At 40.4% G+C, this 16,552-nt stretch overlaps 1 protein-coding gene across 3 annotated transcripts in view; it reads left to right on the forward strand.

The window, feature by feature from the left end:
* Positions 1-3,273: 3,273 nt before the first annotated feature.
* The window catches only part of rxfp1 (relaxin family peptide receptor 1), a 56,611-nt gene continuing 43,332 nt past the window's right edge, over positions 3,274-16,552 (forward strand). Inside the window, exons 1-2 of one of the 3 annotated variants that reach the window (XM_067519337.1) lie at positions 3,274-3,663; positions 9,676-9,813. In XM_067519337.1, the coding sequence (XP_067375438.1) occupies positions 3,621-3,663; positions 9,676-9,813 (181 nt within the window). In that variant the 5' untranslated portion in view covers positions 3,274-3,620. The remainder of the gene's footprint in view (positions 3,664-9,675; positions 9,814-16,552) is intronic. The other 2 variants (XM_067519335.1, XM_067519336.1) reach the window with 2 other exon arrangements.

The raw sequence follows: 16,552 nt of genomic DNA on the forward strand, positions 1-16,552 counted from the left end.
TCTTTATTGCCCGTTCCCAAACTTTTCCAAACAAAGCTGAGAGAGTGGAGACATACACTGAAGTCAAATCAGATAACCTCAGTTAAACAGTGGCAAAGTTCTTGACCGCCATTAAAAATGTGACAAGAAAATGTTAAAAAGACCAATCCTGCTGACAAGCTTTACTACTTCCTATCACTTTATGACAACCTCGCACACATAGCTACGCAGCTACGCTCTCTCCAGTACTTTTAATTTTTCATTCTACATCAGTTTAATCATTATGTTGTGTGTTCCTAAATTATTGATTGCTCTTTTAAAATTCATGGGCTTTTCAGGAAGCGATGACACAAAATGTATAATTTATTAGTAATACTGAAAAGAGATGGCTGCATCCAATCATGCTGCTGGGCTTTAAAAATGATTCCCTTTCCAGCCACTAATTCAATTTTAGGCCTGACAAGCATCACTTTCTCCCACAGTATGTACATGCAGCAAACTGGGAGAACAACTTCAGTGACTGAATTCCCTGTGAAAATGATCATTTCAACTTCAGCCCGTCAAATGTCTTCTCAGCGCAAAAAAAAAAAACTTGATAATGAATTTGATACAATTGCATTTCGTCTACTGCAGAGCTCAGAGATAAGTGTTCTCTCCAAACAACTAGAACATTTTGTCATTTTTGCCAATAGGATCCAAAGTCATTTTCATACACACTTTGACAGCTCTTAAACATTTTCCCATCAATAATAGCTTTGAAAATAGGAAAGTAAAGCTGTGGAGAGCTCAGTTCTCAACACAGATGGGGAGGATGTTTAACTGAATGCCAGGCTCCGTTATTATTCTGTTTCCATTAAATGTTGTGTATCGTATAATTACTGTATAATTTTCACTTTATAATTTACTCTAAGATTAATAAAAGTGATTATTTGTACATTCAAAAGACGTTTTTCGAAATGGAGGTCATATAATTTTACGGAATAAGAATCCGTAGCCTGGATTTTAAAACTATTGGGGTCATGAGCTCAGGTTTTCATGTTTTAGTAATTCAATTAATTCTTTCTTCACTTTCAAATCCTTCAGCACAACACTAAGATTAACATTCAGGAAAAGATCTAAAGTTGGTCTTGGTCTTATTTCTAGGCATATTTTTCGATTCACTAATTCGGAATTAAATTTCTGATTTTTAATTGGGAAACTTATCCAAATGTATCGTTATTTTAATTTGGATTTTCTATTTTTAACTTAAGGGGAAACACCTCTAATGAACCATTAAAAAAATAACTTGTAGCAATGAGTACATTCTAAATGAAAACAACTGTTGGGGAAATCTGTTACACAAAACGTCAGTCAGGATGCAGACAGTTGATAAAAAATGCTGGAGAGGTTTTTCACCCACGTCACCAAGTCATGTGATCCTTTGTCTGGTGTCACTGCAGTGTGTTACTCTGCTGAGTGACTTGGCCTGTGGTGCATTCGCTGTGTTGCGGGGATTGTCACTGAAAGGTCTGTCGAGTGGACTTGTCATGGCTGGTTTTCTGATAAATGTCACAAATGATTTCGATGGCCGTGCTTCACTGTTGTGACAGCCGGCAACTACGCAATAAGTACAGTTTTTTTTTTTTTTTATTAATTGTAGACTGTTAGGACTGTTAGTTCCAATTTTAAGAATGTGTTCTATAATTCTATAATTCAATATAATGTAATTTTAATTCCTGGTGTAAACATTCAACATAATGTATATGCAGGAAAACTGTAAGCGGATGCTTTTAAAGTATAATATTAATATTAATATTAGGTACTTAAACGTCAGCTCCGAGTTTGTATTTTCTCTTTATTTATCAGTCTGGAATTAATATGTGGAATCAGCTTTAACATACACCCACCAACAAACAACTGCAGGAAATTTGGCATATTAAAGCAGCCTAAAGCCTAAAAATACATTTGCAATATCCTTTACCCAAGAACAGAGCAAAGAAATGTAAGACGATGCTTTCACTGTTGTAATTCACCGAGTGCCAAAACATCCCAAATTACTTTAGTTCACCAAGCACCCACAGGGCTTGTTTGCATCTGATTATATGACAGACTGAGGCTTGTGTGAGGAACAAACCCATTCTGAGTTTTGAAAGACACCGAAACGCTAGTTTTCAGATAAAAGGCCCACGACGCAAATGTTTCTTCATGCAGAAAAATGCTTGGAGATAGATTCACAAACTTGACTAGAAACTGTATTTACAGTTTACTTACCTTGTAAAGTGAGATTTGGTGAGGTGATGCGGTACAGTAGCAAACATGCCCCTGTTATAAAGTTTTTAAGACATATTGTTGGCATCAAATTCAAAATGAGCACATATTTTATGAAAACCAAAAAGATTGAAGTTCTCAGTTTGACATGTTTTTTCCCCCCTATACTATGCACAGTCAAAAACAAGTTTTCAAATGACGAGCAAGTAATGTCATTCTCTTTTGATATTTACTGTGTTCCAGCTTTTCTGTAAATGTTTTCATACCAGAGAATTTAAAAAGCTAAGAGATTGCTGTGGTTTACAATCAACAGACTGATTATCTAAAAGAACATGAACATCTTTGTGCATCTAGGCTGTTTTCGTTTTTTTGTTTTTTTTGCAAACAGACATTTGTCCTTTGAATTGGATATTAGTGAATAAACAAATCCTCGGTTGTAAGATCAAAACAGCTTTAAATCTTTAAGCAGTTTTTACATTTTTTGCACTTTTTTTTAACAGACTTTTGATGACATTGCGTTTAAAACTGGCCTGATATACAATAAGAAAACCGAATGTGCAGAAATATTGTGTGAGGGGTGTGTGTGTATGTGTGTGTGTGTGTGTTGGGGGGGTTGTAAGATGAGCCAGTAAACACTGGGGATCAGATCTGACGCATGGATCTCCCTGCCTGGGGTTTTTCTTTTTTTGGTTTCTTTTTCTTTTTAAGGTAACCATTTATAGCTTTAAACTGCAAGAGGAGATAAATCCTAAGTGACAACATCCTCTGGACTCTTCTCTGCTGCTGGTTGCTTTGAGGATTGGAAATGTGATGCACAGGGCAGAATTCTCACCACCAAAAATGTGGGAATCGCACAGGGAACGGGGGCTTTGCTCGGACATACGTCACATCAGTCCTCTGACCTCATCAAACGCACACAAGGGGGGGGGGAGCGCTTTGAAATTGTATTATGAAGGCTTGACTCCGGTCCGTTTGCTTCATAGCCTGCATTTTCCTCCAGTTCAGAGTCCCACATAGCCGCCCCCTCCCTCTCGCTCTCCCCTCTCTCACTCCCGCCCCTCCCGACGCGCTGCACCTGTGCTGCTGCTTTCCGTGCGTCAAATGGAAGCAGCCGGTTCTTTAGTGCGCGCTCTCTGATGAACTGGCTGCAGACGGAGCAGACCTCGCAAAGCTACAGGTTCTCCTCCTCCTCTTCCTCTTCCTCTTCGTCCTCTTGCAGCTGCTGTACACGGACCTTTCCCCTCCGCATGCCCCACGTGTTCAGCACACGCGAAAGAAACTTTTGGTGATTTTTGTTTGGCGCACAAGGTTCTCAATTCGGACAAGCAGCCGTTGTTCATATCGCCGCTCTCCCGCCTCTGCCACCACACACCGCGGGAATTTTCACCCACATCATGCAAGTTTATGTGGCAGTGATATTGGCGTGTGGAGTGTCCGGTAAGTTCAGCAACTTCCTTTTGTCTGACCAAATGATTTCGTGCGCAAGCTGCGTCTTCGTCAACCAAATTGAATTCACTAAGCTGAGCAGCAGCGATGGGGTGACGCCAGGATTCCTGTGGATTCTGCACTGATGGCAGGAGAAACAAATGAAGGGGAGATTTAAGGACCAGCTCGTTGAGGTGTCATTCCCACACGAGGAGAGTCCGGTGATGCTCGCAGTAAATTCGTTGAATGGGCATAAAAACAGCAGGGAGCAGCAGCTCTTAGCCCACTGTGTAGTAACACAATGGATGCTGTTAAATTATGTGGGAGCAGGAGAGACTGTAATCAGTGAAGGGTTTATTTAATTAGAACTTAACTGTGAAAGTCTAATCCAAGCCCAGAAAACCCCCCTGTTTCACCCTATGATGAAGCAATATAGGACGGAAGGTCACTGTTTATTTATCCACTGTGTTTGGGACGTTGTGTGAGATCTACAGCAACTGCAGCTCCTCAGTGCTGTAGATTTTATTATGCCACCAGTGGATTTATCCCCCTCGAAGATCCAGCACAGCTGTAGCAGTAAGCAGTATGTGGAAGCTGCTCCCCGCTGTGTGCGCCTGGTACTTAAGGTTAGAGGCTGAGTGCAGGGTTACATAGGGGTCACATACGGTGGCCCTGAGAGGTCAAAGCACTGCAGTTTTAGAAAACGCATGAAAAAAGGTTAAAAAGACAAGGAAATGATTAGGGTTACCCAGGTTTACAAAAGCACTTCAAAAAGGGAAAAGTGCTGCAAAAGCTACGGCATGACAACAATGGCTCTGGGAGTTTTTAGTTCATTATTTTGTCTGTCCGGTCCCTCCCCAATTTCTACGGGGCTTGGGACCGGCAGTGCACGGCTGGAGATGGGAATGGGCACCGTAAGTTACAATTCATTGGAATCTGCTGATGGATGATTGATTAATGAGACTGGCTCTTCTCTGGGTCAGGATACTTGGTGACACTGCTGCATTTCACTCCATAAATCGTAGCTCTAGTCTTAGTGTTTGTGCAATTTCACTTTTCCAGCAGAAGTGAAACTATCAAGAAACGGAACTCTTCTTTTTTTATTTTGTCTTTGGCTGCTCTGCATCTCCAAAATGTAACGCAAAGAATTCATCAAACATCTGGAGAGGAAAAGAAAATCCCAAAACATTGTGAAAAAAAAAAAAAAAAAAGTATTTTGCTGGGGGAAGTAGATGATGGGCTGGGCTGATGGCTGGTCTTCAGAAGCTCGCACAGAAACTCCTCAGAGGTCTGTTCGACCCCGATTCGCAGTCCGTCAGTCTGCCATCTGGTGCCGCGGAGCCTGTGGTCTTAGCAATGCGCCAGCCACTGCTGGCCACAGTCGCCCCTTATCAGCTTCTGTTAGGCTGAGTTAGCGTCAGTCAGCGAGAGCTATCGCAGTGGCTGTCCAAGCGAATCATTGTGTCCAAACGCTGAGGGTGCTGCCCTCTTGTATTTCTCTTTTCTCTCCACAAGTAAATGCCAAGCCAACTTCACTTAACTTGTTTTACCATGGTATCAGCCATAATGTATTCATAAACCCATAGCTCAGACGGATGACAATGTTGAATATTTATGACAGATTTCCAGCAGGTTGAAGTCCAGTAATGTCCCATGGGAATAATGATTTTTTTACTATGAATACTGATGATGACTGATTATCACGTATGCAGGCATGCACACATGTTGTCAGTTTGCTTGTCTTCTGCTGTGGTTTTGAACAGAACAGAGGTTAAATCACACTTTAAAATTTTTTTTTTTTAGTTGAACTGAGCATTTCTCAATCTTCACATTAAATTATAAATCCACGTGCTACTGTACCTGGGAATGCAGTGACATTATATTCATTTCGACCAGTGCTGTCATTTTTATTGTACCGTTGTATCATGTAGTCCTTACTGCACATGTAGTACATTCATCAATTTGTAATATTTGTGGTTTTACCTTTTAACACTGTGAAGCAGAAGCAGTGAATTGTCAAACTGCTGGACTATGACCCAAGACATTTTTGTCCTCATTAACAGTGAGCACAATGTTGACAATGAAAAGGCTTAAATTTTTAATAAGGCTGTGTGCATTAGTGGGGAGTGATCATCAGCTATCATACTGTCAGCCTGTCCACCTGAACTGTGTTACTGCTTGTAGGATAGTGGGTAGTTTGTTATTTTTTGCTACTTTCACAGCTAAATCGGAAGGTGTTTAATTGCGCTGTTGTGTAATTGCAAGCATATGGTGACGTATTGACAGGCATTGTGTGTCGCCTGCATTAGGAGGTGTCTGCTTAGACATGTTTTGGTCCAGAGAATGGTGATTTTAGTTGGCATTTGTTTAAGATGCCTTAAAACAGCCTCCCATCTGAATTGCTGGCTAAATTGGAACAGTGTTAATTATGAGTTTGGCCCCTGCCAGGTGGGAATTTCACAGTTAAGTGCCAGCACTTAACTGTGACCTCATCACTGTTTTATATTGTATAATTCAGCGAGCAGAGTTAATATTGGATGATCTTCTCTCCTTCAATTGGTCAACTTTCTTACCCAGGAGAAATGCACTGCACAGCAAGGTCTTTATAGTTTTCCAACATCTTTTTTTTTTTTTTTTTTTTTAACAACTAGTTTTTATATTGATGGTATTGTTGGATTTAAGAACTGGTTTCACTAATCATTTAGGAGATTCAGTTGAGGATAAAAGTTGCCAAGGACCAATCCATTACCTGTAATATTAGTATTCTGGGCTTTTCTACCTTCATAGCAGCCAAAGTACTTTACTTGTGTCTCATTTACACACTTATGGCAGCAGCTGCCGTGCAAGGTGCTGTCCTGACCTACTGGGAACAACTTGGGGTTCAGTGACACTACGACATATGGGCAGGAGGAGGCGAGGATCGAACCGCCAACCCCAGGAGTGGTGGGCGACATCCTGAATGACAGCAGCAGTGATTGATATACTAAACCATTAGACCATTTCGTTACCAGGCATCAATACTACGACATTTTTTGTGTGTTTGAATAAAAACATTAAGAATAGACTGTAAACAATTGTGCACGAGTTTTAAATTTCAGATGAAGTGTGGAATTGGATTCTCTAAAAGCTTATGTGTCTCATAACCTGGTTACTTATCGTAGCCTCTACCTGTTCCCGTACAGATGTTTTACTGTAGTGGTTGGCGCTGGCCATGAACTGCCTGATCTCTTTGGTGGTTTGCTGACTTTTCCCTCGCTGCTCTTTCCCTCTGTGTCTGTTCCTATTACCAACGTGTTCCCTTCAGCGACTTTAACTTTAGGATTCTTTGTGGTTTGCCCTTCAGCCTCTACACTGCAAACCTCATCACCTGATGGAGACAGACAATGTGGTCTGACAATACGTTTTCGTGTAGTCGCTCAGTTTCGGCATAGATTTGAAATATTCCCACTACGCTCTCCCACATTTCTTTTACAAGCGGAGGCAAAAAGCTATTGTCAGGCTATAAAGGAAGTTTAAAGTAACACCACCGTCCCATAACTGACATGACACCACCACTAAACTTTTAATTTGGGATCTGATAAAGGTAGTGATCGTGGTGATGCAGCTGGTTGCATCCTCTTATTTACAGTTTCCTTAAGAAATTAATTAGTTAATTTTTTAATGAATTTATCAAGGGAGATGCAAACTTTAGCACCAATAAAATTTTCCCCCATTTTACTATAATATTTATTTTTTTTACAGCCTGTTACATTGTTGTTAGTTCTGATGATGAAAAAACATTTGTACCAGCTGAATGTTCATGTTATTATGTTAGGTGGTGTTGTTTTTAAATGTTTCAAACTCATAAGTTTATGATAATAACCCTGATGTGGAGCTCAGCAGTCTCTCTGAGCTCCATGGCAATATAATAGCAATCTATCAGAATACAGATGTATAGCTGTTAAATGTTGTAACATTTTTCAGTTATCATACATCCCTTATTCATTTTTGTCCCTCCTGTAGTTGGTCATTTTATACATTTCTAACAGTGTATAATAAATAAAGAATAATATTGAAGAAAATAAATTCTAAATGCGAAAATGTGGGTGTGTGTTGATTGCAAACATGCAAGTTACTTTAAAATCATACCCAAACATAGATGCTGTGAGGAAATCAAATTTTAGATCCTTGGACACCTGATGCTCAAACTTAAAAATGCCACAGTATCCTTGGTTACGTTTGTGACCGGTGTGCTTGCAGACATGGTACAATCACGCTGAGCGGTGATTAGATGATACATCGAGTGCACTTTGATTTATTTTATTTTATTTTTTTTATTTGCTGTCTCGCAGGACATGGGTCAGATTTAACTCAGAGGATTACACCACGCTGTTCACCCCATGGTTCTTGTAGCATCATCTTAAATTACTGCAGGCCAACATGTCATGTGGTTGCACCTCATTATGAATTATCACAGCTGCCTTCCTGCTCCATGATGGATTTCTATTTGTATTACTCTGTCTGTACAAGAGGGGGCCGAACAAATAGTGCTGGTAGACCTCAGTTCCTAAACAATTCCTCAAACAGTTAGTCTTTTATTGACGCTTTATTGTTCAGCTCCTGCTGAGTTACTGAGCCTAAACTAAAAGACAGAAACCTCTGTTGTATGTCATTTCAGGTCATCTTTCCAAATGTCAAACATGAAACATCACTAGAACTACTTAAATTATTGATAATGATGATGTGGTGGCTGTGGAAATTTCTTAAACTGATCAGAAATAACACATTGTATCATGAAGCAAATCACAAAGTTTTCTTTAGAATGACTGCACAGTGTTTTTTTTTTTGTTAAGACCATGAGATGTAACTTTATGAACACTAAGTATTTAATGCAGGTGTTATACGACTGAAGTGGCCATCTGTTGTCTATAAAATCTGTTTTTCTTGAACGGAATATGGATGCATGTCTCCAAAAGCAAGATTTGCCATTTGAGGAAATTTCATAATTTCAAAGGATTTAAAAGCTGCTGCAAAATGCTTATGTATAGATGCCTAACTATGAAGACCAGCATGCAAAGGTTGTTGATTTAATGAGACCTTGAACACTTCCAACAGCATTTTCACGTGCATTTCACTTCTCTCAGCAGGAAGCGCTGGTATACAAAAGGTCCAATTCAGCTTAAGTTTCTAGTCAGAAAGACATCATATAGTCTGCAATGGTAAAATTTGTTTATGAGATGCTGAGTCCAATGAACATGACTAAATATATACGCATGCAGACAGTTGCAGGCTGATACTCGTGAGAATGAGATGTTTGCTGGAATGACGACATATTATGTTATGAACTTTGTTGAACTATTGTGTTAGCTAAGCTCATGTTTAAAAGATGATGTTTGTGTATGTAAAGTTGTATTTTTTTTGTTTTCTGCAAATATTATTAATTATAGACATTGCATTGTTCAAAACACAGTACAGTCACAGACAATAAAGGACAGATGGAGGAAAACTAGAAGGTGTTATTGGAAGCCTGAAGCCAGACTGTTAAGCCGATGATAAGGGAGAATCATAAATTCCATTCTGTCCTTAATTGCGTGCCAGTCCAAGGAAACCATTAAAGACCTAATGTGTAATCTGCAGCTGACTTGTCATTGGCCTGTCAGCTGTACTGTATTTTGAACCATAGGCATGACAGGACAGACTCACTACGGCACATGAATAAGGAATTTCGCTAATCAAGGCAGGATGAGATGAGGAGCGTGAACAATGTTCTCTTCCAGCTTCCACGGCATCTGAAATGTTCGACATTCATCACATTTGTCAGTTTGTGTTGTTTGTTTGATCTCTGCATAATTTAGACTCTGATGTAAAGTACAACAGTAGCCGCAGAAGAGCGTTGATTAAGGAAAGACGACACAACTTACAGACGCACACAGGCCACGTGTTTACTCTAATCTCTGACAAGGCCTCAGTACCTCTCTGATGAAGACGAGTTGCACAAATGTTACTTGCCTAATCACGTTCTTGGATATTCTTCTTTGTTTACAGCACTCAATCTCACAGAGGAGAAAGGAGATTGCCCACTTGGATATTTCCCCTGTGGCAACCTGACCACGTGCCTCCCTCAGCTCCTACACTGCAACGGCATCGATGACTGTGGAAATCAAGCAGATGAGGAGAACTGCGGTGAGTCATTGATTCTACTTGAACAAATCCTAATACGACCATGTCCTGTGTGCACTCTTGCCTTCATCTACAGTGTAAAGTGTACAGTGTACCCCGATCACCTGTCAGACCCCTGAAGGTGTCCCCTCGTATTCGGCACAAAGACATCGGCCACAGGTCCTTTTAAGCGGCTCAGTGGGGCCTCTGTGAATCAGACATGATTCTCCAGCACATGGAACCATTCCTGGACAGTGTTTATGCTGTGTCAGTGCACATTGACCTGCTGAAAGAGGCCCCTGCCATTAGGGAGTACTATTGAAGATCAGTGTCCATGTTCAAGTTCTGTCCCTCATGTGCCCATTGTAGGCAACTTTCCAAGGTAGACAGGGGTCAGATTGGCAGACAGACCCAAATGCAGCTGTATGCTCTGAGGCCTGTCCTTCATAGACAGTTTTTACATTTTTAGACCAGGCTACGCTTCGCTGCCCACATGCATTAATGAGCCTTGGCACCCATGACCCTTTTTGCCAGTTGCCCTTCCTTGTACCACTTTTGGTAGTTCAGGTTCTTGTGCTCACCCATTTTCCTGCCTCCAACACAGCCACTTCAATAACTGACTCTTCACTGGCTGCCTAATGTATACCTCCCCCTGACGGGTTCTATATTACCTAGATAATCAATTTTGTTCGCTTCACTTTGTTGTGGCTGATGGGAATATAACATGCTAACACGAGCACAGTATGGTAACACTTTGAAATGTGCGCTTTTAATATTGAAGCATCCTCACCTCTGCTGATCTGCATCTTCACTTTGTGAAAACAAGCTTATGCATGACTGATTTCCTGTATTTATCTTGAGGAGACGATCATCAATCATGACTCCCGTGCTGAAACAGGTGCTGCCTATAAAAATAGCTTATGAGTAATAATAAATGACATCTATGTTTGCAATCTGACTTCTCTGGTTTAGTCGCCGGCAGGAAGAATTATTACCTGGTGTCCTTTTTATTGTCCAGTTAGTGCGGCTGGTTAAAGGTAGAACCATCTCTCTGTGTCTTTAGTATTAACAGAAACACTGCGTTTTCTGTCTGCAGCCTATTCTCAAAGGCAAACTCTGTTTAATTCATCATGTAAATCCACTTCTACTCGTTTGACTCTAAAGTAATTTACGACTTCCACTTTGAGTTCCCAGTTTATGCATCACAACTATGCAGTAGTCTGTGTCATTCATTTGTCCTATACGCCATCTCCTATGTCATACTGAGCTGCACTGTAGTGCTAGTAATGTTATGCTTTGAGCATCCATTGACATGAATACAACCTGTTAACAATTTTCAATTTAAAATTCAATCAGGTGAAAAGAACACGTACCTTACACTAAATGGCAACATTTCTCTTGCAGAGAAAATATGGAATGTAGATAAAGTTAGTGTCTACTGAAAGATGGATGCCGCAGAAGACTAGAATAAACCAATGACAAATAATATCCTTACATTTAAGTGTTTAATAATGACGTTTTCCGTAAATGATCTCTTACCTTGTGAAACATGTTATTAATTTCTTTCCAACTCTACTCACACACATCACGAAGTTTAAGGCATCATTAATTCCTCAATTCCTATTTTTTTTGCATTAAAAAGACGGAAACTACTATTATCCAGTGGTGTCTGAATTGGGTCAGTCATGAGCCCACATAATTATCACTAACTATAGTTTTCTCCTCAGCCTTTAGATCTTTGGTTTTTAGTGTTTTACAGGATGCATCGTTTTTAGCTGCAGGCAACTGTTTTCAGCAACTGGCAGTTTTTTAGGAAACACGTAGGTTAGCAAATATCTTCTACATAATGTAAGATCTCCAGTTTAACATCTGAAGCTCCAGGCAAAGGTTAAAGAGCTAAATATTTACATTGCATGGCCAGAAACGCTCATCCACATAATTGAAAGCTGTTGGATGTGAGACTCTGTGGGTCATTCTGTACAAAGGTACAGAGACTAAAGTATAGAGAAAAGTTGGAATTTTGAGCGTTCAGACTGAAAAACGATGTAAAGCTCGATGGCGAATGGTGTGTGAGTCTTTGAGAGGGTAGGGACAAGTGACTGATATGCACGTTAATATTTGAAGACTAATTAATTGATGTAAAAATAGGCAACTGTTAACACATACAGTTCCCCATACGCCGTATTAACTTTACTGTGCTTGACTGTTGTACTGTCTCCCCGAGGCAACAAAGTATGTTAGGTTTAGCTACGTAAACCTTGTAGGCTATATTAGATTTAATCCCTCAGTGGAAATGTTCATTTATTCTTTTGTTTTAGCGGTTTTATTGTCAACTTTTTGTTTATACATCCGCAGAAGCTCTTAATAAAGCTACAATATGGACTTTTCACAGAACAGTAAAACTATTTCTGGATGTATTAATTGTGAGTGTTTAGGATTTAAGCAGTGAACCTTTCTGAAACTGCCTCTCACAGTACGAAACGCTCTCTGAAAATAGCAGCCTACCCTTGAGATGCACAAAGCACTTGACTCTAATCACATGCATCCATGTGGGTGAGATATTCTAAATCAGATGCAGTTAATATCTGCTACAGTGGTTAGGAACCCTTCATAAATTTAACAAAGTTAAGATAATGTATTTGTTAGACTTGAGACCGTCTTGTCTGTCACGCCTCCACTGGGGCTGTTGGACCGGTTGCAGGTTTGCTTGTGTTTGACCCCTTTAATCTTAGAGCATTTTAAGGTAGTGATGTAGTGGTAGCGATGTCTTAAAGCAGGCCCTGGGATCCTTGTTCACCCCATGCCTAGCTGATGTGAAGCTGCAATGCAGGCTTTGTTCACCTCTTGTCTACGTACCTTCAGGGCTTCTGCTATATTTTATTTTATTTTTTTTAGGACTTGGTATGACACCTTCTGTCCCAAACCTGGGACAGTGCTATCTGCAACCAGAGAGAATGTGTTGTCAGCTCTGTGTAAAGCCTCCCAAGACTTTACACAGGCTGTTCCACCACCACTGGAATTTTCTCTCCATTGATGGAGAAGATGGTATTGTTCCTTCTGGCTCCCTTTCATACAGACGTAGGCATTCAAAGCGTCTTACTTTTTAACTGTGGTATGTCTGCAGTGGTGGTGTTGCCTCGGGGATGCAATGTGTTTTTAACTGAATCTCGCTCTCAAAATGCGACCTGCTGTTCTCCTTTAATTCCACAGCACTAAATCCTACTGTCTGTGGACCAACAAACATTTGTGGTGAACACTAATTTTAAATATGATACTGTTCACTCACAGTGTCTACTGAAAGGCTCCTAAACACACTCGCACCAGAGACCTGAGCTCAACACTGACATGAAGTTTTTGGCTACTAAGTCTTCTTCACATTGCACAATGTTTTTCTCTCTTGTAGCTGTAACCGTCCATGTTATCATTGTCTTGGTGAACTGGAAATTCTGGGCACTCTGGCACTGTGTCTAAATGCATTGATAAAAGTTACGTGAATAAACTGAATTTGCTGACTGAGACAGATTACCAATGTGGTTAGTTTGATTTTATCACGGGCTGCCGTCATGTAATTACTGTGCATGGATTTGGTGTCCGATCAGCTGCTCCTCTGCAGGCTCTCACTGACCGTGCTGATATTTTTTTCATGCTGTGAGAAACCATTTTAAAAAATCCAAAAAAGTTATTAAACACTTATAAAATTTTCCTGTGGCCTAATATTGGAGGCAGCTGTAGCTTAAGAAAGACTAATCAAACACTCCACAAGACTCAGTTGTGGTATCACTACACTTTGATGCCACCATTGTTCATTAATATCTCATTATTTTCACCAGCCGTGGCTGATGGAGCAATTGTACTTTTAATCAGTAACAGTAAGCATGCAAGCTTGGTATACTCGCAGTGTATAGCAATACTGTAGCAACGCCTAAACCTCATACCTTGCCTGTTCATATGATATCACCCACAAAGTTGGAAACAATACTGATTTCTGTCAATTTTTCTCGACAAGATGTTCAGACATTATCACCCTTCACAAAAGGAGAAGCAGTCTTGACTTATTACCTACAAATTAGCAACCAAACTGATGTAAGGACAATTAGTGACTCGTTTTTCTTTTAACTAAAAAAACCAGTCTCAATTTTCTGTGGCCGTCTGAATTGCTTTTATTAAAATGACTTATTTAATAGTATGGAGCACATATAAATGTGTTATTTATGTGTAGCCATATTAATGGGCACTTTTTTTCACCAACAGTCCTCAGCTTGCCATAGCTTGGTTTGTTCTCTATTCACCGGATTATTTTGACGGGCATCCAAGTGATAAACAACAGAAAGCAAGATGAATGTTTTGGAGATGCTGAAAGAGGCTGGGGAGAGAAGAGGGGGATGATTTCCTAGATTTGAGGAGTGTAAAGGAGGATAAAAAAAAGGTTCACATATAATGAAAATGCATGCATTCACGGCAACCTACAACAAATAAACAGAATTTCAAATGGGATGCTCAAAGATGGACTATTACTGTAATGTGCAAAAATGGATAGTGCCCTAGGATTTAGAGGCCTGTCCTCTTCCTCTGAGAAGGAAATTACTGTTGTCTGGATGTAGTTGTAATATATATTCTTGGAAATCATTGTAATTATTTTGTGTTTTCCCTGAGCTTTGTGGATAAAATGACAACATGGGACCTTTGGCCCAGAACTTTGAAGTAAACATGTTTTTGTCTGGTGAATGAAAGTTTGAATTAAAGCAAATCCTGCAGCCCCTGTAGGTTAAATAAAATGTTATATGCAAATCTGTCTGCACAGATTGTTAAACCAAGTGACCGGGTTTATGCATGCAAGTCAGTGGGAAGACTGCAAACTAGAGGGGGGAGGTTAAGAGAGAATAGCAGGAGTGTGGTGTGGCTGTCCGTCCACTGCTGTGACCCAGACTAGAATATCTCAACAACCACGGGATGGAAATTTTGTAAACATTCAAAGCCCTCAGAGGGATGCACCCTAAGATGAGTAATGGCTTTGCTGATATCCTGACATTCTGTTCTCTTGTGCCACCATGAAGTTGACAATTTAATTTTTAAGTAACGTCTTAAAAAAAACTTTCAGAGGGATTCACTAAATGTCCGCTCAAATGTCCAAGCAAATTCAAATGGTCAAGCTGAAAATTCTGTCAAGAGAGTCGGCAGCAGTGGGGAAGTTTTGAAGATCATACCACTGTTCAGAAATCTGAAAACACAAAACTAGTGACCACGAAAACCTATAGGTTCCTTACTTGCAGACCTAAGCTGTCTCCAAACGAACTAAAAACCGTGCATCAACTATTTGATTTATTTCCCCTCTGCTATCACTGAATATACAGATGGCTTTGTGATGTAAGTTGTAACTTCTCTCCTTAAGGTTTGTGAAGATTCTCACTCATCCAGGTCATGGTTGTAAATGTTTGATAACTTGTGTCTTAGACCACCTCCTCTGTTGAGTGGGGGTTGTATAAGTCGGACGTGCATTGATTCTTCTCTGTTCAGGATTTAGTCGTCGGGTGTGTTGAAAGGAGCGATGCAGTTCTTCCGTCACTGCCGAGGTGGTTTCACAGTTGCTCACACTGTAATGCATGTGACGTGTGAGTGGGGTGAGACAACAACGCCATTCTCCATCCAGTGTCAACGACCTAACGACTCCACAGAGTTTACAGGCCTGTCACTCTGAGCCAGTTGGTCAGAACTGATAAGAGGTGAAAGGTCCAGTTGCCACTGAAAAGCTCTTCGGGGTCTTTGTCTCCTTCACATTTCCTGTGTTGGATGTTGTCTTGTATTGTCTGTGTCTTCATATTACTCCCCTGCTGGACAAAAATTTGTCCTTATGGGGAGAAAAAACTTAATACTGAGTCTTGTTATATGTATTAAAAAAAAACAAAAAATCAGCAAATGTAAAAATCTATATTCTTCACACATCTACTGACACAGACCTTGCAAATGAAAATTGTTTTGGGACCGAAGAGGCACAGTAATACAATAATTAGGGTTTGACAAGAATAAAGGCATCATGGGGTCACCACAAACTCGCAACTTTCTTTAGTCACTTTTAAAGCAGGTGCCAGTGACCTCGACAGAATGACAATTGGTGTGCAGGGTTAGAACCGTTGCTTGGCTCGCTGTCAACATACTTTTTGGCTGCCCTGACATACATGCAGCCACACTGACAGGCAGTACATCTGTCTGGGCTGAACCGCTCCACATTCCCTTGCACAGATGGTTTGCATCTTGTGTGTTTTTTTGTTTGGCTTTGTTTTCACACCTCCTACCACATGCTGTTGCTCTCAGCATGCTTGTTAGCGGGGTGAAAGAAGTGGAAGAATTTGCCAGTTGCCACATTTTTGCTCTTTCCCGCCCAAGGCTGCATCACACATTGCAGCACTCTTGTGTGTGCTGCTGGCAGTAGATTGGTGTCATCTTTCACAGGATTGGTCTTGCGTGTTCTCAGCCACCAGCGAAAACTTTATTCCACATCATCAGCTTCGTGTGGAGTGTTGGGGGAACAGGTACCAGACTTTAAAAGGATGCTGCTCAGTCACTGTGATGTTGACATCAGGTCAGTAGAAAGAAAATACTTGAAGGTTTGTATGAACTATGAACACCAGTCCAGAGTTTTGTGTGACTGATGCACAGGCCTTGAGCTCCTGTTATTTACAGAGAGAGAATCACTCATTGGTCTGAACATTTTTCATTACAGTATCTTGCTAAAACAAAATCAATTTCTCATTCCTCCTCCACTTAG

This window comes from Channa argus, chromosome 10 (genome assembly GCF_033026475.1).
Source record: "Channa argus isolate prfri chromosome 10, Channa argus male v1.0, whole genome shotgun sequence".
NCBI lineage: Eukaryota > Metazoa > Chordata > Actinopteri > Anabantiformes > Channidae > Channa > Channa argus.